General features: G+C 38.4%; 1 protein-coding gene and 1 long non-coding RNA gene across 3 annotated transcripts in view; one reads left to right on the top strand and one right to left on the bottom strand.

Moving 5' to 3' along the window:
- PDE7B (phosphodiesterase 7B) overlaps positions 1 to 24,013 on the top strand; it is a 475,247-nt gene that overhangs the window by 264,543 nt on the left and 186,691 nt on the right. Inside the window, exon 1 of one of the 2 annotated variants that reach the window (XM_069077305.1) lies at positions 18,643 to 18,932. The exons of the other annotated variant lie outside the window; for it this stretch is intronic. Within the exon in view, the coding sequence (XP_068933406.1) occupies positions 18,695 to 18,932 (238 nt within the window). The 5' untranslated portion in view covers positions 18,643 to 18,694. Of the gene's footprint in view, positions 1 to 18,642; positions 18,933 to 24,013 lie in introns of those variants that run through there. 2 annotated transcript variants of the gene reach the window in all.
- On the bottom strand, positions 15,962 to 18,591 carry LOC138153125 (uncharacterized). The gene is made up of 3 exons (XR_011166305.1): positions 18,453 to 18,591; positions 18,151 to 18,231; positions 15,962 to 16,821 (listed from the first exon to the last, which is right to left on the bottom strand). It is a non-coding gene; the product is annotated as an uncharacterized lncRNA (long non-coding RNA).

Raw genomic sequence — 24,013 nt, 5'->3', positions numbered from 1 at the left:
TCTCTCTCTCTCTCTCTCTCTCTCTCTCTCTCTCTCTCTCTCTCTCTCTCTCTCTCTCATACACACACACACACACACACACACACACACACCCTATATCTCTATATTTGTAATTCTCTGTTTCTAAGTCTGTTTCTAACTCTTTTCCTCTCCCTCTATGTCTTCCTCTCCTCCCTCTCTTCCTCTCTCTCCTCTCTTCCTCCCTCTCTCTCTCTCCATATTATGAACTCAATGAGTCTTTTGGTCCCTCTTGATTCAAATCAAGGAAAAATCTACTTCATGACTCATTGTGCTCTAAGTTTAAGCAATGTTATAATGGGGCTCCAGAGTATGTGTAAGAAGTGAGGTATTACAATGGATTTTCATAGAATAAGGAGAAAATGGCCCCCAAATTTCGAGTCTGTGTAGGGTAGAAGAGTTTTAAAGTATGACTAGTAAAGAGAACAACAATTTCAAGGACAAAGTCTGGAGAGTCCTTAGAATATGTCAGGATTTAGGCAGAAAGTCAAAATCTGAGGAAAATATAAAAGTTGGTGAGGGGTGGGGAGTGTAAGGTTGGCAGCCATACTATGGCATCAAGGTGATTGCAGTTCTGCACTACTAGGTCCAACGAGTATCATGCAAAATAATTGTCAGACTTGCTTTCATCTTGTCCCATTCTTTTTTTTTTCTCTTATTTCCTTCCCTTTTTTTTTTAGTCTACGGTCTGGTCTCTTTTCCTTTTCCACTATTCCATTGTCTGTAGGCCTTCCTGTGACAACCAGTAGCTTCCACAAACACTGTTTAGTTTCACTGAGAGTTACCAGGAACTAAAAAATTTTGCTAACTTCAACCGTAGAAAGGAGACAGTAGGACCTTGTGGTTATTTGTAAACGAGAACAGGAAACTGAAGACCTTAGCTTGTCAATATGTTAATGAAATGCTGTTTGTAGAAAGCAGAACAAGGAAATAATAGCAGTTCACATGTCTATGTCACCTTTATGTGTGCAGAGACCTTTCTCCTAATAACCCTGTAGTGTAGATAGAAATTTGGTGTATATTAAACAAAGGATACAGACAATTTATCAAATATATGGGAGCTACCCTTTACATACATATCCATAAAACCTAATACATACCTAAGACTACAGTTTAACTTTTTTTCCCAGGGCCCTTGGGTCTACTAGAAATGAAAGTCAATTTTGGGGAATTCCTTTTACACATGAAGTGCATCAATACATGAGGACATAACTCAAGAAAAGATTGGAAACAACAGTCCAGCAGCACATTTTCCTGAAGTGTTTCATTGAGAAAGAAGAAGCAACTGGAGAAATCCAGGATGAGATTCATCCCTAGAGCATATTGACAACCAAATTAATCCAACATAGGGTTCTTTCAGCAGCTTTTTATTCCCATGTTGAAAAAAAATGCATAATTATAGACTATTTCAAGACAAAGAAAAAAATCACACCATAAATATTTTGAAGGGAACCAAAAAACTATTTAGGTTAAGGACAGGGCCCAGACTTTGCAGCCTAAGTATTCTATCCAAAGTTTCTCAGCAATACTGTGGCTGTTTCACACATCTGTACAACCCTACCTATTAAAACAACAGCAATAATCACATTGACTTAACACCCATTGGATGCAGAGCACTGCTATAAATGCTTTGAGGAAGAGAAGAGAAATTTCATTACAGTCTAACAGGGAAGATAAAACTTTACAAAGTATAATATTTCATCCAAAGAACATATAAAAATGCCAAATATATCAGCTATATAAAAACTGTATAGCACACGAGAATGGAGAGGCAAGTGACTGGATCTAGTTGGGCTTAATTAGTCAGGGTTTAAGAATGTGTTCTTTTGCTTAGATAGTTATTGAATGGATGGATGGATGGATGGATGGATGGATGGATGGATGGATGGATGGATGGATGGATGGATGGAGGGATGGGTGGGTGGGTGGATGGATGGATGGATGGGTGGGTGGATAGATGGATGGATGGATGGATGGATGGATGGATGGATGGATGGATGGATGAATGAATGAATATTAAGAACAGAGGAACTGAGCACCCAGAATTCTTCAGTCTTCACCTAACCCCCTTTGCCAAGAGTCTGTTAGATACTAGTCTTTTTACTGCTCTATTCTCTAAAGTTCTTCCTTTGTTAATGAAAAATGGTGCTTAAGATCCTTCCAAGATGATGGTAGAAATGCTTAAGTACTTCACATTTATGGTGTTCTTAGTGAAATAAAGTGCTATAAAAATATGGTACTGAATCTATAATTTTTGCATTTTCCTATAAGAGAGTTATAAAGCCAGGTTTATCAGATAAAAATAAAATCAAAAAGTATAACTAGTGAAGAAAAACAGAAGGTATCGAACCTATTAGAGAAATTATTTTCTTTAGCCCCTAGTTCTACATCCAAGATACAGCAAGCCAGAGAGGGGAAAAAAGCTGGAGGCCAGATCAGAATTTGCCACATGTACTGTGGACTATGACTGAAGAGAAACTCAAATTATTTCCTTAACATTAGGAAACATTTAAAGGTCTTTTTTTTTCATACGGTAAAGCTGTTTAGAGAATGCAACTGGCACTGGACGATTGAAAGCAGTCTTGCCAATTGCCTCTGAGAGGGAAACATTTGCCCAGAAAGTCTTCTGCAAATCCAATGGAAGCCACTCACCAGTTCCACGTCATTTATTCCCTGCTTCTGAAGGCCAAGAATTTAGGTCAGAAGAAGTTAAGGTCTTACTACAACTATGTTTAAACAATATATAGATACTATGCTTTTAGAATTTTATACTGCTTCCTAGTAGTGACAATGGTTCATCTCAATAGTAAATTGTATGTCTTAGTCTTTCAGGATAGCTTGTTTTTAGCAACCAACTCACATGCAATGAAGGAGAACATAATGATTTTAAAAGGCCCAGATTCTAACCTCCTTTGTAAGTATGGATCAGGACTCCTATCTTCCATTAATGCTACTCTCACATATGGGGAAGATTTATCTTTGAGCCAAATACTCATCCCTTGGTAATTCAGAAAGATGAGAAATTTTCTTTGTTTTCTCTGGGCTAGGGCTACTATACATGTCTGTGGTTCATAAAGATAACAATAGAGAAAAGGTTCAAAGTATGCAAAGAAAATTGAGAAGCACAAAGTATAATAATGATTGTTCAAGAAACCTTGGGCAGATACCACAGAAGAGAGTGGCCGACTTGGGATCAAGATGATTTGGAGTCAAACCTTACCTATGACTTTTAATAGCTGTAAAATGAAAGTCAAGTCACTTATCCACTGAGATTCATTGTCATCTGAAAATGAGGATAATATTGCCTTTAATATCTGCCTCACAGGGTTGTTGGGAGGCTTAAATGAAATAATCTATGAAAAGGGCTTTACAAACCTTAAAGTAATTTGCAAATATCATCTATTATAATAATTAATTTATTTATATAATTAATTATAAGACGATCATTTTACAAGACAGGTGACATGTTCTCAGTAAGAATGTTAAAGTTACAATAAGTTATAGAATGTAAATCACACATTATATTTCATGAATGATGTTTGCTTCATCCTCGCATCGAAGATTCTATAATTGCAACTTTGCTAATGACATATATAATAACATAGATTTTTCCAGATCTCTTTCCGAATGAGACTTGTTACATTTCCCCCTCAAGGTTCTGGAATACCCCAAGAGGTGTGTGAGCATCTCTTTTATATACCATCAGCTCAAGTTCCCAATGACTTCATTCTCCCAATTGTGAGGGGACCAGTAGAATACCAGTTCCATTTAGCCATTTAATTTTAGATTAGTTTTTACTTCAAAGATACAGCAAGAATATACACATTTTCCCTCCCTCCCTCTCTCTCTCTCTTTCTCTCTCTCTCTCTCTCTCTCTCTCTCTCTCTCTCTCTCTCTCTCTCTCTCTCTCTCTCTGTCTCTCTCTCTCTCTCTCTCTCTCTCTGTCTCTCTCTCTGTCTCTCTCTCTCTCTCTCTCTCTCTCTCTGTCTCTCTCTCTCTCTCTCTCTCTCTCTCTCTCTCTCTCTCTCTGTCTGTCTGTCTCTCTGTCTCTCTCTCTGTCTCTCTGTCTCTCTCTCTGTCTCTCTGTCTCTGTCTCTCTGTCTCTCTCTTTCTGTTTCTCTCTCTCTCTCTCTCACACACACACACACCTCACCTCAGTTTGGAGACATGGGCTCAATCTTAGCTCAGTTCCTATGTAGTAGCATTACTGCCACCAAGTTCATATCCAGATGTGGCATAACTTCCTCATGAGGCTACATCTTAGCTACCATTAGGCTTAGATGCTAAAGATCACTCCCAAAATTTGGTCCTTGCTCCCCAGGGCACTAATAAGGTGCTATCAGCAAAACCAGACTCTGGAACAACATGATACTAAAGTAGATACCATTCTCTGAATACCTCTGAATACTGATTCCTTCCACAAATGAGCAGAAAGGCTTCGAATCCAAATTCAGAAATGACCAGATACCCACCAGCTCTCTGTACCTTTAGAACTCACAAAGGTGTGAGCTCCAATTCATTTACTGGTTGCCAATAACCTCCTACCCATCCCTCCCACACATACAAAGAGGGATGAGACCAAGAAAAACAAAGTTAAAACTGATAGACCTCTTCAAATTCCTCCATGGATAATGGGAAAAGCCTCCTCTTTCTTTGAATCATGGTTAGCCAACCAGAACCAGTTCCTGAATGTCTCTGCATGTTCCACAGTCTATCTTTGTAAAACACTTCCCTTCTACATCATAACTATTCTCCTGGTAACAATTCCCTAGAATTCTCCATGTGGAGAGATGCCATCTTTCCCCTAGCATCCTCACCTCTGAGATTCTCTGGGTATACAGTAGACCTCCATTATATATAATGGGTGATGGTGTGATGAATGAGATGAATGATAAGCTCAGCTTCTCCAGAACTCTGTTCATACTAAAAATACTAATTCACATTGATTGAATACTTTTAAGATTTTTGAAGCACTTTGCTTACAATGCAGGTACTACCTTGGGAGTACAAGCACTCTTATTGATCACATTTTATATATGAGAAAACCAAGGTTCTGAGAAGTTATGTGGACTGACAATGATCCCACAGCTAGTAAGTACCTGGGGCATGATTTAAAACTAAGTTTGCTGACTCCAAACCCAGCACATTACCCACAAAGCCCTTTCAAACTTCCTTTAAGACAGCCCAAATCTGCCTCCTCTGGGAGATCTATCCTGATTTCCCCTGTTTTAATGCTCCCTCCCTAACCCAAATTGTTTTGTATTTCCTTTGTTCATACTTCACATTTACTTATCTGTGTTTGTGTTGTCTATCCCTAGTAGAACACAAATTCTTTGAGGGAGGGGACTTTTCATTTTTATCTTGCTATCCCATGTCACTAGTACTGTTTCTTGCACTACTAAGTGCACATTGAATTTAATTGAATGCTATGCTGCCTTTTGGGAAACAGCAATAAAAGCCACTCTGACTTAGTGAGTACTCAAGAAAAGGAGAGTTGAATGAAGAGGTCCTGTTGGCTTATTAAACCAAGTTGTTATATCTAATTTTGCTAAACAAACTTTTCAAAAGCCATGAAACATGTCTTTTAGTCTCTTTAAACATTATTTAAAATAGTTCCTGACTTCCAGGTGCCAGAGGAAAAAAAGTTGTGACTATAAATTAGTATTTCTTATGTTTTTATAAACAAACCAAAATTAATCCAAACGAATATTTTCCCCTTCAAAATAGTTGGAGAAGTTGTTTAATTCAATAAATATTTTAATGTCTACCATTTGCAAAGAACTGAGCTAGGCAATGGGAAAGCAAAAATGAAAAATGACATCACTTCTGACTACAGGGAGCTTAAAAATCTAAAAGAAAGCATATAAATCTTCAAGATATAATGGAAAGTGTGATAAGTGAAAAAGAGTAGACCAAGCAAAGTTCTATGAGAAAAGGAAAGAACTAGATTATTACAGACCTTAGATTATTTATTAGATCAGATTAAATTATTATTTAGGTCAACCTGTTTATTTTATGAATGAGGAAACTCAGGCTGAAGAGGTAAAGTAACTTTCCCAATATTGCACATCCAGCTAGTGCCTCAGTAGGGATTATAGTCATAGTTTGGGGATTTTCCTCCCCCCAAAAATAGATGGTTCATAACTTTAGGCTATTTCTATTCTTGTGTGCATCCTATCTCCCTTACTAGGCTATAAGGGAGAGACTATGTCTTATTTTCACTTTGTATCACCCAGTGCCCAGTCCAGCCTGCTACATGGGCTTAATAAGTATTTGTTGAATGAACTGAATAAAAGGCAACATTAAGCTTGAAGAGAAAAACACTAAATTTTGAAATGTTGGTAAGAAAGTTTCCAAATTTATTAAGGATCTGAATATAGATCAAATAAGACAACATGTTAAAAACACTTTGAAAACAAAGCAATATATGTATGTGTGTAAGTATATATGTCTACATACAGCATATATTACATACTGGCTGTCATATAAAAGAACTTGGACTATACCTATAGTTTCATTCATATAGAGAACTTCCAGGTGAGAAAACTCCTTCTACCAGTACAGGTGAGCCTCTTATATTCCTGGGGAGTTGCCCAGAACAGTGAAAGATTAAGTGACTTGTCCCAGGTAATATGACCACTGTGTGTCCAAGGTATGTCTTGGATCCAGGTATTCCTGACTTTGAGTCTGACTTTCTAGCTACCCTGAAAAGATGCTTTTCTATGACATAGAAAGGAAAGTTTAAAAATAAATTCAATATTGCATTTTTTGGAAGATTAAGATAATAGTATACTTATTCATTCATTCAATATGCCCTTACTGAGACAATAGTATTGATGCTTTTGTATTTGTATATGTATTTAAATACAATAAATTGATATACAATTATAGATTATATTTACAAGGACTCTATGTGAAAACCGGCAGAAAATTCAATTCAATAAGTACATAATAATAGTAATAATAATAACAACAGCTAACACCTATATAACACTTACTATGTGCCAGGTGCTGTGCTAAGACTTTATCATTATTATTCAACTTGAATCTCATACTAACCCTGAGAGGAAGGTGCTATTATTATCCCCATTTTACAGATGAAGAAACTGAGGCAAACAGAGATTAAGTGACTTGCCTAGGATCACATGGCTAGTGTCTAAGGAGGGATTTGAACTTGGGTTTTCCTGACTCCAGGCACTGTCCCCAAGGAGCCACCTAGAGGTCGTCTATATAAGGCCCTGGAGAATTGATTGATTGGGTCAAGTGCACAAATCAAGCATAATGCCTGGGGACATAACACATTCCAAACGCACCTCAAGAAGTCACAATGAAGTAGTTTTAGGGTCCCATGCAAAGCAAAACTTCCTAAAACTATTAGAGCTGTCCAAAAATGGAATAGGCCACCCTGCAAGGTAAGGGATTCCCCCATCACTGGAAGTCGCTAAACAGTGTGATAGACCATTTTAAATAGGTATTGTGGGAAGAATTTCTGTTCCCATTCAGGTGTCTATTGGACCAGATGACCTAGTCCTAGAAGGTCTTCAGCACCTCCTTTTCCTCTGATGAGAGGATAATAATATTCAAGAGTCTATGAGAACAAATTTGAGACTTATGGATTTTTTTATCTTATAACTTGAACTTCTTAACTCTTTCCTTTCATAACACATTAGCATTCCTACACATTATCAGGCAATATAGGTATTTATATGTTGCAGCATAAGTGTTACCCATAGCCTTATAGGAACCAGAAAATACAATGAAAAAAAAAAGACATCAGAAACCCCCATGTTTTCAATTAAGAACAGATGCTTTCATTTATCCTGGGCCTTCTTGTTTAGTTAACAGTGCAAATTTTTAATCATCTAAATGTGCTTCCATTCCAACCTCACGTTCTTGCTTACTCTTTTTCTTCCAGTTTCTTTCAACTGATTCCCAAGCAAGGAATTCCTCTCTCTGCACAGTCCCAAGTCTGTAGCTGCATGAATTCTAGGCTTTACCTGATAAAGGGTAATACTTATGATTGGTTCTCTCAGCTGATTTTTTTTTCTGTGACCCGGAAGCACATTTCTATGACTCAGCATCACCACTGGGCCACCAACTATGGCCTTCCTTCCATGAATGACCCCTTTATTTCTTTCCATCCTTCTATCTCTGTGAGACCATCTGGTTGCCATTCATTCTGTTACTGCCTGGAATCTTACGGTGGGAAAGATCGCCTGCCTTCATCCACAGGCCGATTCACACAGCTCTTTAATAAATTAAATGAAGGGGCTGGTCTTGGTTGGCAATGTTCCCAGTGATGGAGATCAAAGAGACAGAGTTGCGTCTGTAATTCCACCCTTTCTGAAAATAGCAATAGGAGCTCAACAAAATATTACTGAAGGAAGTTGGGGCAGAGAGAAATAGGCTTAACTAATTTGTGTGTTTGTGTGTGTGTGTGTGTTAGTATGTGTGTATGTATGTGTGTGTCAGAGAGAACTTTGGTGTGGATAGAATCTTGCAAAACTGTCCATCTAACCAGTAGGCTTGTGAGACCACACCATAAATATTTATTCACCAGAGTGGCTTGGGTTTGACATTCACCTTAACATGAAAGCTAAAGCAAAGGTATGAAGGCAGAAGTAAAACCCACAGAGTAACTCAGAATTATGAATGCTCCCCACCCCAGTCAGCACAGACCTTTAGCCTCTGCCTTTACCTTTTTCCTGAAGGGGAGAGTATACCTATTTCCTATGTGGGGTATTCTGCATAGAAACTTGGTGTTTCTGCTCTGAAGATATCAATGTCTTAAAGATTGGGGTCTTTCTCAACTCTTACTAAAAATATTCATATCTGGTGTGCAAGAAATTGGAGAGGTCCCTCTTGTGGAAGCCAAGTCATCTCTTGTTTGTTTTGTATGGGATGTGTAACAATTTCATGAATGTTATTTTACAATTATTAGCTTTCAGAGAAAAGTTTTTTTTTTTAATAAAAGAAAAGAAGAAGAAAAGAGGAGGGAAAAAGAACAAGATTCTCCTTTACTCTTCTTCTCAGACTTATTTCATATTACTCACCTCCAAATATTCTATGCACCCATCAAATTAGGCAGCTGTGTGGTATGGTGGATCGAGTGCAGGGACCTAGAATCACGAAGACCTGAGTACAAATTTGGCCTTACCAGTTGTGTGACCTTAGGCAAGTCACTTGACCCTGTTTACCTCAGTTTCCTCAACTGTAAAATGGAGTTGAGTTTCCTCAATTGTAAAATATAGCATCTACCTTGTAGAATTGCTGTGAGAATCAAATGAGATATTTGTAAAGCACTGTGGCTGGCATATAATAGGTGCTACATAAATGCTATTCCCTTCCCTCCCCACTCCCATGATGGATTACCAGTGTGTCACCTGAAAATTTCCTTTCTCTCTGGCTTTGTCCAGATTGTTCATATTCTTCCTTCCTGCTTTTAACCTGATGGATTCCTACCCATCCTTCAAATCCCAACTCCAATGTATTATTTTCCTAGAGAAGAGTCCTTTGTTTCCCCTATATAACCTTGTTTTGCACTTTCTTTTTAAATACATTTACCTATAATATTGTATAGAGTATAAATTCATTAAGGGCAAGGACTCTTGGAGGAATAGTTCTCATATTTGACGAAAGAGAATTCCAAAAGTTCTCCATGGGCTAAAATGATGGGTTAAATTTAATGAGGTGAAATTGAATGGGAATAAATTACACTTAGCAAGGCATGATTATGTCATAGATAGAGAGCTAGTCTCAGAGTCAGCTTCAAGACCTGACTGGGTGACCCTGGAAAATCCACTTCCTCTCTCTGCAAGGCCAGGAATTTCTCTAAAACTCTAAGATGAAGAGTCAGTGCTGATCCACATTCATAAAGGGATTTTACTTGTGGGACATTCTCTACACCAGTGAAGTCATAGTACCCAAAATAAATTATACTTCAGTGAAATAGGGCTTCACAAGTACAGGATTGGAGAGGCATAGTTAGACAACAGTTCCTTTGAAAAAGATCTAGGAGCTTCAGTGGATTGCAAGTTCAATGTGAGTCAACATGTCATTCCTCCCCCCATTACCCCTCCCCAAAAAAGCTAACTCAATCTTAGACTTCAGTAATAAAGGCATAGTGTCTAGAATGAGGGAGGTACCACTGTATTCTGCTCTGGCCAGACCACACCTGGAGTACTGTGTTCAGTTCCCAAGTACCACATCTTAAGGACACTGACTAGGATGTGCCCAGAGGAGGGTGACTGGAATGATGAAAAGACTGGCAATCAATTGATCAGTTGAAGGAACCAGGAATGTTTATTTACTTTTCATTTCTTTTCTGGTAGTACATGTGGACAGTCTTTATCTTATTAGTAGCCTCATTGATTTTTTTTAATATTAAGGGGAAAAGAAAATTCTCATCCCAGTACTTCATTGATGTGGTCCAGGTAATCTCTTTTCTAATCTCCTCGAGGTGGTCTTAGTCTAGTGCAACTCTAAGCAGCTTCCAGCATTCAAAAGTCACTTTTTCAACAACAATAAAACACCCCCACAAATCTCAGACTTTATTTAAGTTTCTCTTTGAGCATTAAATTCAGTTCCATTCTCCGGTTCTAAGAAGGAAATTGACAAATTAAAGAGAGAACACATAAGGGCAATTCAAGTGATAAAAATGAGTTGAACAATAAACCCTCTAATAGAAAGGTTAAGAGAAACATCCATGTTCAGTCTGGTGAAATAATGACAGTAAGAGGCCTGGGGAGACATGATCACTGCCTAAAAATATGTAGAAGACATTATATAGGGCTCAGAAATCAAATATCCCCATTCATCACTACAGACTGCATGAGAAGTCATGGTTATGGTAAAGGAAACTTAAGTTGCCCATCATGGAATCATAAGCATAATTAAAGCACTGGAACATACTATGAAGAGTATAATAAACAATATCCATTACAAAAATTCAGGCTTCAGCCTTTAACTATAGATCATCAAATCAGCAAACATTTACACACTGTGCTGGACCCTAACAAAGCAAAAGGAAAAGTCAAATAACTCCTGCCCTCAAAGAGGTGAGGAGGGAATGCACTCCAGGCACAAGCTGCAGGGTGTCTAAATGGAGAGACAGAGAGACAGAGAGAGACAGAGACAGAGAGACAGAGACAGACAGAAACAGAGAGAGAATGAATTTGGGTTCAGTCGTGTCTGACTCTTCATGACCCCATTTGGGGCTTTCTGGGTGAAAATACTGGAGCGGTTTCCTATTTTCTTCTCCAGCTCATTTTTACAGATGAAGAAAGTGGGGCAAACAGGGTTAAGTGACTTGCCCAGAGTCACACAACCCAGATTTGAACTCATGAAGATGAGTCCCCAGTGCTCTATCCACTGCATCACCTAGCTGCCAATGTTAAGTTTAGGGAACAGCAATTAGGTCAATTTGACTGGAGTGTAGGGTCATAAAGGGGATTAACATTTAAAAAAAAAAAAGGTTAGGTAGGGGGGAAAGGGGGTGTGGAAGCAGATTGTGAAGGGTTTTAGATGCCAGGCAGAGGAGTTTGTTTTTGATCCTAGAGGGATGAGAGAGTCAGCCATTCAGGGTTCTGGGAAGGGTCACACTGACTTTCAGAACATCAATTCAGCAACTGTGCAGAGCATGGTTTAGAGATGGAGGGAGGCTAGCGGCATGGAAATTTATTTGGAGACCATTGCAATAGTCCAAATAAAAGGTAATAAAGTCTTGAACTATGTAGTGGTAATATGAATGGAAATGAGAGGGTGGATTCAGGAGATGCTATGGAGATAAAAACAATATGGTTTGGTACTGAATTGATTGGAAGGAGAGGGAGAGGCAGGTGGGGAGAAAGAAAATCAGAAAGATTCTTAAGATTACGAGGTTGAGTGACTAGAAAAATGGTGGTACCCCCAACAGAAATGGTAGCTTTTGGAGGGCAAGTAAGTTTAGAAGAGGGGGGAAAAATAAGTTTTGCCTTAGATAGGTTGAGTTTGAGATTCCATTGAGATATCTAGATGGAGATGTTTAGCAGGCAGTTGGAGATGTGGGACTAGATTCAGTTAATAATTGGACTGCATTATAGAGAAGAAGCACATTTTCCAGGAATAAACAGATGATCATCCCATTATACTCTGCCTTCATCATACCACATTTGGACTACTGTGTTCAGTTCTAGTTTTAGGAAGGACTATCTGGTAGTTAGAGAATCCAGGGGTGAGCAACCATGGTAATGAAGGTGTTCCAAGTCTACATGTTCCATATGAGGACTGGTTGAAAGAGATTGGAACATTGAGCCTGGAAAGAAGAAGACAATGGGAATATGTGGGAGGATATAATAGACATATTCAGGTATTTGAAGGTGCATCATGTAGAAGTGTATTTGACTTATTCTACTTATCCCTAGAAGGAAGAACTAGTAACAATTTGTGGAAATTATGAGGAAAATTCAGGCTTAATGTCAAGGAAAAATTTCCTAACAACTAGAGTATCCAAAAATGTACTGAGCTTCTGCCAGAAGAAAGTTCTCCATCATTTGATATATTTTCATATAAGCTGAATGATCACTTTACCAGTGTGTTATCAAAGGGATCCTTTTTAAGGAGTGAGTTGGACTAAGGTGGCCAGCATGGCTTCCCACCCTGAAATTCAATGATTCTTGGACTCCATGATTAGGGTTTAATACATAGATTTTTGGAATCATTTGGAGGTTTAAAATCCTCACTAGAGTTAATCCAAACTGATGCCTCTAGCAATGGTTCATGAAATGAGTTATACAACAGTTATAATTAGTATGCTGTGGTTACCTCACTGACTTCCCGCTTGTCTGGTTATAGAGTCTTTCCTCCTATTCAACTCTACCCACTATCCCTTGCTTTTCAAAAATCTGCTTGTCCACTCATCCACATCTCATCTCCCAAGAAGTCTACCCCCTTCACTCATACACTACTTCTGTACTATCATGGGAAACACGGAATGATAAAGTAAGATTTGCTTGAAACATTTTAATGTATATTTGGAGAGAATAGCAAGTTGTACGTGGTAGATTTGCAGTTTCATGTGCAATCATCTTTTTTATTTTGTACTGTGCTATGGAAATGATTATTTTGTTCCATGAATTGAAAATAAAATAAATTTGTAATACAAAAAAAAAAGAAAGAAACATTTTGTTTGACATTCAGCTGTCAGAACCTGGAAAAATAGCATAGCATTAAGGATAAATAGGTTTGTGAGCACATACACAAGAAGATATGGATGTTGGGTATAGAGCGAAGGAGGAAGTTGGTTTGCTTTTTTATTACGGTACCAGGTGCCAGAGACAAATGAGGAAAATAGAAGCAAAGGGAAATTTGTTGTATTTCCATGTGTGGTGTTTTACAATAATAAGAAAACTCAGAAACCACTTATAAAAAGCTAAATCCAGGGAGGGTAATGCCAGCATCACAGACCCAACTAGCAAATGACTAGCTATGGATAGAAATGGAAAAGGAGGCCACATATATAAGGGGAACAAAATAATAAAAGAGAGTGTAGCAAAGTAGAACAAATTAAGTTTTTCCTGCCATTTCCCCCACCCAAGGCTTTGTGTTACTAGACTGATTTGTTGTGGGAGAACTGTTGGAGACAGTAGATTTGGCACTAGTTAGGGAAGCTAAGAGCCAGGAGAAAGGTCTGATGCCAACTAAAAACCCTGGCTTCTTTCTTTAAAGAAAGAGAGAGAAGTAATGGGGTAGTTTGGGATGAGGGGTTGGGGGAGGTGGGGTATTGAGGTTGGGGGTAGGGAAAGGAAAGAGACTTTCATGCAAGGAAAACCAGAGCACTGGGTTAATGAAGGCCAGGCAAGCTCCAGGAGACTGGAAAGAGAACCGTAAGGTGCTTCCTCCACTGTCTGGCACCAAACCAATTGCTGGCATTCCTGCTGCTACTACCATTCATGCATATCTTCAGAATGAATAAGAAAAGAAGGAATATTTAAGAGACACCTGTTGTGAAACTGGAATGATGACTCTGTCACCTTGTCTTTCACCTCTCTTCTCCCAGGCCCCCTGCCCCTCTTCCCCCACCTTCAGTCCCCACCCAGTTTTCATGTGACTGTGGAAATATGCAGTCTTTTCTAGTCTGTGAGAGAGAGTGATTTTGCTTACTTGCTGGCATTGCTCCTTTGAGATTAGTTAAGACCAGAGTGATTACATTTCTATTTCTCCAGAAGGACGTTGGGGGTTGTTGGAGTTTCTTTGGTTTAGAGAACATCAGACAGACTCACTTTTTTTTTCCCCATTACTGATCCAAGTTGATGAGAACTGCAACTATGAGAGGAAAACCTGACCGGGCTAAGTACCTTCACCGTTTGTCCCTCAGACCAGTCTACTGTAAAAGGCAATTTAAGGCAGCACAGAACACAAGGAAACAGGAAGCAGGAGAACTGGGTTCAGATTCTGGCCCTGACATGGACCACACAAGTGATGGGCAGATCATCCAAACTCCCCAAGTTCACTCACCTGTAAAACTAGCAGACTTGTTGCGATAGAAGCACTCTGCAAATCTTAAAGTGCTTTATTAAAATGAGCTATTATTTAATATGAATATTTGAGTTGCTAAAAAAAAAAAAACCGTTATGGGGCGGCTAGGTAACACAGTGAATAGAGCACTGGCCCTGGAGTCCAGAGGACCTGAGTTCAAATCCGGCCTCAGACACTTAACACAAAACTAGCCTTGTGACCTTGGGCAAGTCACTTAATCCCAATTGCCCTCCAAAAAGCAAAAAAAAAAAGTTATGTTTGGTATTGGGCTCTGTGAAAATTTTTGGATAAAATTAAATTGATATGTGTTGTACTTAATCTAAAGAGAGATAACACAAAGAAACAAATTCAGATTTGAAGTTCCCAGAAAAAAAAAAGATACTGTTAGAAGTACAATGCATCAATGTACTTATCATTGCCATCATCAAATAATATTTATCGAGTGCCTGTTTTTCAAGGTGTTGAGCTAATGACATGCCAATGAGCATAGCAGACACCATCCCTCCTTGCATGCTACATGAAAAGTGGAAGTAAAATAAATCTTAGAGCTTCTGCCAGGAAAGCAGGTTCTTAAACCTGTTCTTAAGCCTGGACTTTTCTTCTTCCTTGAACCCTGCTATGTTGGGGTTCTTTGTAAGTATCAGAGGAAAGAAGACTTGTTAGAATTGAGTATGCAGTGGACCAATGCCATTGGACTTAGTTTTATTTTCTTTTACATGGAGAAAGGGGAACAACTCTTTGCCAGAAGCAGTATTCAAGTTTACTTATGGTATCTGGAAAGAAAAGAGTGTATTTTGAGATTTTGCATATAATCCATCTGAAATCTTGTTATTTTATGCCATCTTAATTTCAGAATATGAAAGAGATTAGATCAGCCACATGGATTAGAAGACTCCTTTATAATGCGATTACTTCTCCATACAGCTCATCTCCACTAATTTCTTTCTCCAAGGTCTTTGTGTTCCAAGTTTCCAGATACAGACTTTTCTAGCAATTGATGAACAAATGAAGAGGAAACCTCTTTGTGTGTTGTTGTTTTTTAAGACACTGGTCATCACAATTTAGAAGACAATAATGATACAATATCATTGAAACTAATTAGAAGAAAAATGACTGAACCTGAAAGATTAGACTCAGACAAGTGCTAAAATGCTGTCTGTTTATTTGAAGCTTATTTGAACCATCCCAATCTCTTGGGTCTGAAAAGTTGAGCCAAAAAATCTCTTGAGCCAGACTTTCTCGCAAGATTTCCTGTACTTCCTGTTTCTAGATGAGCCAGAAATACCACGAGAATGACCTTTCTCGTGGTATTTTTGAACCTTTAGTCCAGGATGAAGACAATGTAGAGTCCTTTCCCTGATCCTCACAAAATAAGGAGGGAATTCTTAAAATGGCATTTTTATTTTTCAAAACTTCAAACATGTTTCATTCCTCTTAGAGGGTAACAACTGAAATGGAGATTCATTCTTTTCTAAACCATCACATTCAACCCTGTTAGTAAGGACTCATCTTTAATGATCCATTAATTTATAACTTCTCCATATTTGTTGTGAGAAAATGTGTAAAATAATTTTTAGATTACAATGAAAATTATGCAATCTTAGATAAAAGAAAATGCCATTCTTGTACAAATGTGCAACCAGAGAACTGTATTAGTGTATTAGTGTGTGACATATAAAATCATATATTTGTTTTCTTTGTTCTTAACCCCTTTGTTCAAAGGGTCAGGATATCCTGATACTCATGACTATGGCAAAATAACTGAACAAAAATAAAAACAATCAGATGCTTAGGAAGCCCTTGGGTTGGTATCATCAGGGAAGTTTGTGACTGTAGAATGAGTTTAAGATCCTATCCAGACAAAAAGCAAGTAAGCTCCATTAGTCCATGTGCAACTAATATGTTTAAAAAATCTAATTTCTAGAAAGCTTTAATGTCTCAAATTTTAATGAGAATGGCAAAATAAAAGTAGCAATGATTGTTAAAAAAAAAAAAGTAATGAAAGCATCATACCAGTGCTTGATGCCTCTTACCTCTGCTTGGAAAAAAGAAATGAGAAAAGGTATGGTTTTCTTATTAGCAGATCTTTGAATACTCAAATGTAGGTTATTCAAATGCATAGGTATAATAATTATAAGTGCTTTATTAATATTTTGATCACAGAGTTTACAAAGGGAAGGCACCAGGTGCCTTTTTCATATGTTTATACTTTTATATTTCAGCACACTCTCTTGGATCTTCTTCATCTATGAGGAAAGATAGAATTTGTTTGCCAGTGTACTTTTCCATCTGGGAAAAAAAAAAAAGGGGGACAAGTCATTGAATTCAGTGTGGAAAAACCAAACTTATTAGCCATGGGTTGAGAGGAAGAATAATAATAAGAAAACATATTAAGGAAGCTTTCAGCAGCCTCCTTTAAAAAGAGGGAGAGTAAAAATAAAAGTCTCCGGACAGTCTTCCTCCTCCTCTCCCCTAAATTTCCTTCCCCAGCCCTGAAGAAACATCAGATTTTCGTATGATAAACCAGCCCCAAAAGGAATGTAGATCAGGAACAACTGATTGTACATCAGCAAAAGAAAATGCCAAGCAAAATAAAGCATTTTGCAATGCAGGGATGCAAAGGGAAAGATGTAATATGCTACAGGAAAATAAGGGATATCCATGTGAACACTTGGGTTCAAAATGTTCCTATAAACCCTACTTGTTGGCAAAAGTACCAAATACAATACTGCCTCATTTACGTTTATGTCCAGGGCCTTTCATGTCATCTACAAGGGTGTGTTCCTTTTTTTTATATTGGGTTTTTACTTCCAAGATTAGTGCTTATATCTCTAAACTGCAGGGAAATTGTTAAACCCATCCTGAATGTCCTTGGATGAACTGTCTCAGGTGGAGGCCCAGTAGTTCTGGGGCCCAGATCTGAAGTTCACAGTGCTATCTCCTGGGAAAGTGACTTTCTCCAGCTACTTTTCTTCCTTCTCATGCTTGCCAGACATGCCCCCTTGATCTTTTTCAGACTCTTTCATATATATATATATATATATATATATATATATATATATATATATATATTTTAACTGTTACTTTTCTTCGAAACTAAATTAAAACTAAGTTATTTGTTCAGATTACACAACAGCATTGGACTTATGCATGCAGATCTTGATGTTTCCCTAATTCACTTCTTTCACTGTTAGCTTAGGAATGTGAATCAATGTTATTCCCCTTCCAGCTGAAGGGCAGCTGAGGTTACAAAGGGATTTGACTTAATAGGTCAAAAACCCCTTTAGGTTTGCTGAAAACCAAAGGACAGCAAGGAGAAGAAATGGGAAGGGGGGTGAGGGAGAAGAGATTGCAGTATTTAATTGTGTTGCTGTGGATAAATTCAAACAGCTTTCTTAATATCTTCATCATAATGCAGTCATTAGTGGAAAGGAGAGAGATGGCCCCCTGCCAGGCCATCCAGAGAGAGGCAGCTGTGAACTGGTTAGGCTGGACTGTTCAAGCTTCCTTCTGTTTATTGAGGACTCCTTCAGGCTGCAGGGCATGGTTTGGTGAAGTTTTTTCAGTTTACTAAACCAGAAGCTGTTCACCTGAGAACCTCAGATAACAGACCCCTACCGTGAAACAGGACAATGAAGGAGAAGTAAGCCCCATTCCGTTTCATGGAATTCTCTGGTGCCTTGTAGCAGTTTGGATGATCTTTGAAAAGAACCAAAAGAAAATAAAGAATAGATAAATGAAGAAGGGCAAAGGAGGAAAAGCAAATGCTAAACCTCGGTGGCTTTTTTTTCCCCTGCTGTCATTCCAGCTGTAGCCTGGGATTAATTAAGTGTTGTGAACTCAGTGCCTGGGAGAGAGGGGGGGAAATGCGTTCTATATCTAAGGAAGGAGAAGTACAGTAACTGTTTGAGATCGCTCACCAGTGAGGAGTCTTGGGAAGGAAATCTCTCCTCAGAGTTTGTTGAGAGACTAAAGGGGCAGTGCTGCTGCCTGCCCTGCAGGGCTGGAGAAGCCTCCCTCTTCAGTTTCTGGACGTGATTTTTCTTTTTCTCCTGCTCGTCTTCCCGTGCCCGTGAAGAAGCTTCCCTCTGGTAGCAGCAGCAGCAGCAGCAACAGCAGCAGCTGCGGCGGTGGCGGCAGCACCTCTGGAGAACAGGGCAGAATGCCTGTGCTAGATCGATGTTTTAACTCGGCAGAGCTGGGCAGAAGGTGGACTCCACGAGAAGGTCTGCTGCCCTCTTCCATGGGCAGCCGGCCAGACTATCAGCAGGGACCATTGACCTGGGAGCTGCCAGAGATGATCAGGATGGTAAAGCTTGTTTGGAAATCCAAAAGTGAGCTGCAGGGGACCAAACAAAGAGGGCTTCTGGAAGCCGAAGATGCTGTCAACAGCTTCTCAGGTAACTTGAATTGTAGGGTGTAAAAGGTGACAAGGGCAAATCTGTCAACTCCCCAATTCCTTCCGTATAGGAATCTGACTAGGATGGAAAAGGACTTGGGGTGAGGAATGATCAGAAGGACCAAACGTGTAGCAAAGAGACCTATAGTCAATTGGAAACTGTATTTCAGAATGTATTTTAGAGTATGGAAAGTTAAGTGAGTTTCTGAAAGAACCTTCTTCTTTGGCTGTTTTGGGAGGTTCTTTATGTAAAAAGTAATGTATTTTCCCATAATTATATAAAACCACAGTAGTTTGTATTGGCTTTCATTCTAGTCAGAGCTCACATACTTTGGGGGCAAGTTGCTAATCCTCTTTACCTTAGCTTCCCCTTTGGGGAAATAAGTACAGCACTTGGATACCCCAGGTGCAGCCTGAAAAAAAAGCTAACTAGTATCAACCAATCAACAATCATTTACTAAATACCTACTATGCAATGGGCACTGTGTTCAGAGGTGGGTTTAAAAAGGTACAAATGAAGCAGTCACTACCCTCAATGAATTTTCATTCTATCAAATTAGACCACACATACATATTTAAATATATAAAAAATTTAGATTTTGAAGAATCATTTCCTTGATGGGGTGGCACAAGTAGCTGGGGAAATCAGGAAAGTCCTCATGTAAGTGAGAAACGATGTTTGAGCTGAACTTTGAAAAGTAATTAACTACTTGAAAGAAGGTTGTTCAATTTATAATGTTATCATTTCCTTTCATTATTTGGGACAGTCACTTAGAACTTTACAATGTTTCAGAAAATGAGAACTATAACAACTTTAACTAGGGTTTGGGCTCTATTAAAAAAAAAAATCACTTAAGCGATCCAGAGTATATCATCAATTCCAAAACCTGCTGAAAGGTCCTTTGCCTTAAGTGAATTCTTGTGACATACAAGTGAAAGGAAGGAAGATCGAAATTGTTAGAAAGAATATGAAGGTGCCCCTTTTGGATATGTATTGTCCCCGCGGTAGCATTTGGACGTAGTGATGCTATGAGAGGGGCATGGGCCAAGGGGCATGGATACAAGGGGGAAGCGGGGACGACTACTAGGTTAGTAGATGACAATAGTCATAGATTCACAGGTCTTGAGCTCAGAGGGACTTTACAAGTCATCACTCATTCATTGTAGAAATGAGGAAGTGAGATCTGAAAGGTGAGTAATTTACTTAAGGTCACACCAGTAGTAAGTAACAGAGCTGGAATTTGAACCAAGGATCTCTGACTCTCAATTTCATATTTATTTTCCTCATTATATCATCTGGTAGAAGATATAATCACAAATACTCAGAACAAAAAAGAACCTTAGAGCTCTAATGAAATTGCGAGTCAGAGGTCCTTGGTTCAAATGCCAGCTCTGTTACTTACTACCAATGTGACCTTAAGCAAATTGCTCACCTTTCAGTGTGATGATGAGTGATTGGAAAAGAGAAGGAAACCAATAACATTTTGAAGATTGTGTGGCAAATGGGAGGTGGAAGGACCCAGAAAGATGGACTTTGATCAAAAGAAATGAGCAAATGTGAAAAAGCAAGTACATATTTCATCTGAGCAGTGCAAGGAAAATTGAAAAAGCTACCTAGGCAAGAAACTGAAACTATGTCACAGGACCTAGGACAACTCATACTTGGTTTATTCCAACTGATGACATGAGCACAGGTCACATTTCAAACTACACCTTGAAAACCAATCCACTCAGGCAAGGGTTGGTATGTCTATATGTCAGTGTATTTTTGTATTGCTCATACAGTGTGATACTAAGTGTCAAATTCTTGATTAAAAAAATCTAGCAGATAAGAAAGGAAACTCCAGGAATTTTGGATTACTTAGAAGTTTCCTGGGTTGTGTGGGAGTAAATTTGCTTCATTCTCAGTATTCATCACCTCTTTTTCTTTTTCTCATATGGCATATTCTTAAATAAGGGAGAAGAGAAGGGAAGGGAACAGAAGGGATGGGGAAGGGAAAGGAAGGGTAAAGTGAAGAGGAAGGAAAGAGAAAAGGAAGGGGAAGAGGAAGGGAAGGGAAGTGATGGGATGGAAAAAGGGAAGGCAAGGAATGGGAAGGGAAGGGAGAAGGAAAGGGGAAAGCACTTATATAGCACCTACTATGTGCTATAGTATAGTATAGTACACTGTACTAAATGCTATAAAAATATTATCTCAGTTGATCAAATAATCAAATCTACCTTTTTCCTGGAGGTCTTTTCGCCCCCTACTTACTTCCAGCTGCTTGTTCATTCCTTCCCTCTAAGATTACCTCCTACCTACTCTGTATATATCTTGTATGTACTTAGCTATTTACCTGTTGAATGTAAATTAGGATATAACTTACATTAAAAATGTAAGTTCTTTGAGGGTAGGGATATTTTTTGGCATTTAAAAAAAATTCCCAATGCTTAGCACACAGAGCTTGGCATATATTAAGCACATAATAAATGCTTGTTGATTGCCTGCCATCTTGGTTTCTAGAGTGGGTATTTTTTGTTCTGTTATTTCCATAGGGAATTACCTGTGAGAAGACCAGTTCAAATCTATTCTCAGAGACTGCATTTACACATAAGATGCCTTTCTGTTTCTCTTCCTAGTCCCTATCTTTTTACATTTTGTGAGAAACCCTTCTGGAACAAGGTATTTATGTTTGTAGGCAGTAAAATAGAAATATTACTGTGTAATCACCAAGCACTAGAAAGGGAAGCTAGGATTTAGAATGAAGGGACACTTTAGAGATCATCTAGAGCCACTGTTGCCTTTTACAGAGGAGAAACTGAAGACTTTGTCCAAGGTCACAAGGCACAGTAGTAGGGCAGCAGAGCTGAAGATTTACAACCAGGTCTTCCAATTGCAAACCTATAGCTCTTTTCAGTACATAGCACTGCCTCTGCATAGAATCAAAAAGTTGCATCAGATTGTTGCCACAGTTTCACATTAAGGGTATTTCTGCTACCTGTGTGATCTTGGGCAAGTCAAGCATGTTTTCTCTGGGCTTCAGTTTTCCCACCTGTTAAAGATTGGAGTTGGGCTAAATAACCTCTAAGATCCTAATACTGGAATTCTATGATCCTCCTTTCTTACTGATTTATCTTTTGCACTTATCTTTGTCCACTGGTTAACCTCTCTGAGCCTCAGTTTCCTTCTCTGTAAAATGGGAATGGCATACCCCTAGTACCCAGAGGTTGTGGAGCTTTTTAAAGGAGATAACATTTACCAAAAGTTTTGAAATTTTAAAAGTGCTATATATTCATTAGGTATTATTATTTCAAACTCAATATATCCCAAAGAGAACTCATTTTCTTTCCCCCAAAACACTTCTTCCCTATTTTTGCCAGACACAACCATCTTTCCAGTTTCCCAGGTTCATAAGTCCTCAAATCCAACAAGTAGCCACCTCCCTCAATCTACATCATGTTTCTGTGTGACCCCTTCTCTCCACTTAACTCACACCCTCATAACTCTCACCTAGTTTATTTTGAGTCGCTTCATAGGTCTTTCTGCTGGAAGTCTCTCCCTTTTTCATCACAGCCTCAGCACTGTCACTAAAATCATTCTGCTTAACTACAGGTGTAACCATTGTCACTCACCTACTCAGAAAACTCCTGTGGCTTCTATTGCCACTGGAATCAAAAAGAAACTCCTCTGTTTGCCTTTTAAACCCATCACAGCCATGCCTTCAACCTATCTTCCCAACTTCATTATACATCACACCCCTCCCATCCTCTACAATCAGAGCAAACAAGTTTTTTTTCTCAGTTCCTTTTGTCTTTGGGCCTTTGCTCTGGTTTTTTCCCATGCCTGGTATGCCCTCCCTGCTTACCCCACTTTCTAAAATCCCCCTCTTTCAGCAAGATACAGCTCAAACAAGACCTTCTGCCTTTCCTGATCACCTCAGATTGGCTAGAGTCTCCCTCCCAAACTCCCTTGTATTTAAGCCTTTTGCATTATGTGTGTATGTGTATTATATAGAAGACTCAATAGCTATATTATATATAGTACCATATATATAGCTACACATAAATTGTAATGCTACATATAATATATGGCTATGTTATATATAGCCATATATGTATCATTATATATGACAGTTGATAGCTAGATTGTATGTAGCTATATATGTATGTATTATATAAAGCACTTAGCAGGTATCTTACATTTAGCACTAGATAGAGAGCTATATATAACACTCAATAGCTCTCTTATATGTAGCACTATATATAAATACATATAAATATAATGCTATATATAATATATGCCTCCATTATACATATAGCAATGTATGTTTTCTATAGCACTCGATACCTACGTTATACAGCACTATCTATAGCTATATAAGAATATAGTGCTATATATGATATATAGTTATATGTATGTATGTGTTCTATATATAGCACTTGAGAGTAATAAAACACCTATCTATACATCATCTCATTCAAACTACACAGCAACCCCGAGGTCAAAAGTGAATATTAATGTTTCCATTATACTGATAAGAAATAACTGAGTCAGTAGACAAAAAAATTGTCCATAGGCATACATGTTTGGGTTTTTTTTTTTGCTTTTTTGGGGGGAGGGCAATTGGGGTTAAGTGACTTACCCAAGGTCACACAGCTAGTTTTAGTGTTAAGTGTCTGAGGCCGAATTTGAACTTGGGTCCTCCTGACTCCAGGGCCGGTGCTCTATTCACTGCAACACCTAGCTGCCCCTGATAGACATGCATTTTCACATAGTTGAGGGGATGAGGTAAATGAAACTCTCTAGAATAGCTGTTTGATCCTACAATACAAAAATATACATAAACTCTAAGACTTAATTTCTACCAGAGTGACAGCATCTTATAATATTAATGTTATGCAAAGAAGCTTTTTAAAGTTAGTTCAGCTTCTGACTACCAAAATACATAATTTCATCTTGCTAGTTCCTAAAAGATTTCTGACCACAAACTTTTCAAAGTTGCACTGATTCTGTTTGATCATTACTTCAGTCTCTCCTGCCTAGAATATCTTTTCCTACCAATTCTGAATCCTCTATATCCTTTAGGACCCAAATTGAGGCCC

The sequence above is a fragment of the Petaurus breviceps genome, unplaced genomic scaffold (assembly GCF_028583685.1).
Source record: "Petaurus breviceps papuanus isolate PSGF00001 unplaced genomic scaffold, PetGlider_PUasm1.0 90977, whole genome shotgun sequence".
Classification (NCBI taxonomy): domain Eukaryota; kingdom Metazoa; phylum Chordata; class Mammalia; order Diprotodontia; family Petauridae; genus Petaurus; species Petaurus breviceps.
Note: the sequence above shows the minus strand (reverse complement) of the source record. Positions and strands in the feature narration are given on the sequence as shown.